Here is a 1,484-nt window from a genome sequence, read left to right on the forward strand (position 1 = left end):
TCTATCTACCTATCTATCTATCGCTAATCTATCTTTACTCTGTCTATCTATCTGCTGAACCCCCTCGGCCTTCCATACCTGTTGTTGATATTGCGTTGTTTGGCCCAGTACTTGATGAATCGACCTAGCGGTCGAACACGAGCATCGATTTCTCCGAAGGTCTGAATGAGCATCGAGTTTTCCAAAGCCGCGCAGTTATTGACACTTACGTCTACTAGGCCTTCTCCTTTCGCGTTGTACACCTTCAGACAAGAAGAAGAAAAGAGGAGAGAAGAGAAAGAGAAAGAAGGACACAAAAAGACAAGCAAGAAAAGGAAGAGGATGAAGAAGACGATATAGGGGCAGTTTTTTGCACAATGAAATAGAGCAGAGAGGAAGGAACGGAAGCCACAGAAAGACACTGCGAAAGCGATGCATTCATACAGTCATGTTCAATAACATAATGATGGATACTCTAGAGAGATAGGTTGATAACCGAGAGATAGATAGACTAGAGACAGATGCAAGCATAGATACACAAGATATAGATAAATAGATGAGAGATAGAGAAATAGACAGATGAGGGACTGGCACAAGGCCAGACAGATTACAGATAGATGGTTAAAGAAAGATAGATCAAAGATAGATAGGCGAGGGATAGATACACGTGTAGACAGACGAGAGATCAATAGATAGATAGACATATATGTATGGAAGTAGGTCCGTGTACCTTTGCAATGGGGACTTGTGCAGGCACGACAGTCGCCTTGCCCATCCCATGCCTCTCAATCACTTCCTTCACCTGCTCGAGAAACATAACAGAAGAAGAAGAGAAAAAAGAAGAAAAGACGAGAGAAATTCTGCTAGAATACAAGAGAATAGCACCGTAGGGAGATGGAATCATACAGTTCGTCGTCCTTATTACAACCCTCCTTCCCCCTCTGGTCTTCATCAATCCATCTGTGCCTACACACATATATACATATTCCTACATACATTCATACATATTTATATATACATCCACATCTATAGATACCTACTTGTCCGTAGATGGAGACACACGAAGATGCATGAAGCCACACAGAGAGATGTGTATGAACAGAGAGAGAGACTCGAGACATGGATATACATACACTCAAGAAGATGCAGAGTGAGTGATGACAGACTATTCAAATACACCTACAGTGAATCGGCCTGTTGGACCAAGGAAAAGGAAAGCAACGGATCATGGAACTTGGAGCAGAGACAAAAAAGAACTGCTTGGAGATGTTTGGGTTGAAAGGGAAATTACAGCAGTGAGGCGACGGCGACGAGCTAGGGACATGTACGAGAGCGTACATACACTTCAGGTCTTTTCACCCTGATGAGAGATAAATAGAGATACAGATATGAAACGGGGAAACCTTTACTTCCTCTCCGAAACATGGAGAGGTACAGCGAGCGACATAGATGGGCACATACATGAAAGAAACATATCTGCCTTGAATCTATCTATCTATCCTGAA

The 1,484-nt window shown here is 42.7% G+C and overlaps 1 protein-coding gene across 1 annotated transcript in view; it reads right to left on the minus strand.

Moving 5' to 3' along the window:
- CSUI_003187 (polynucleotide) overlaps positions 1-781 on the minus strand; it is an 8,342-nt gene extending 7,561 nt beyond the window's left edge. The window contains exons 1-2 of the mRNA XM_068063385.1: positions 710-781; positions 79-242 (exon numbers count right to left, since the gene is read on the minus strand). Of these exons, the coding sequence (XP_067924639.1) occupies positions 79-242; positions 710-754 (209 nt within the window). The 5' untranslated portion in view covers positions 755-781. The remainder of the gene's footprint in view (positions 1-78; positions 243-709) is intronic.
- Positions 782-1,484: the final 703 nt, after the last annotated feature.

Source organism: Cystoisospora suis (assembly GCF_002600585.1).
Source record: "Cystoisospora suis strain Wien I chromosome Unknown contig_1389, whole genome shotgun sequence".
NCBI lineage: Eukaryota > Apicomplexa > Conoidasida > Eucoccidiorida > Sarcocystidae > Cystoisospora > Cystoisospora suis.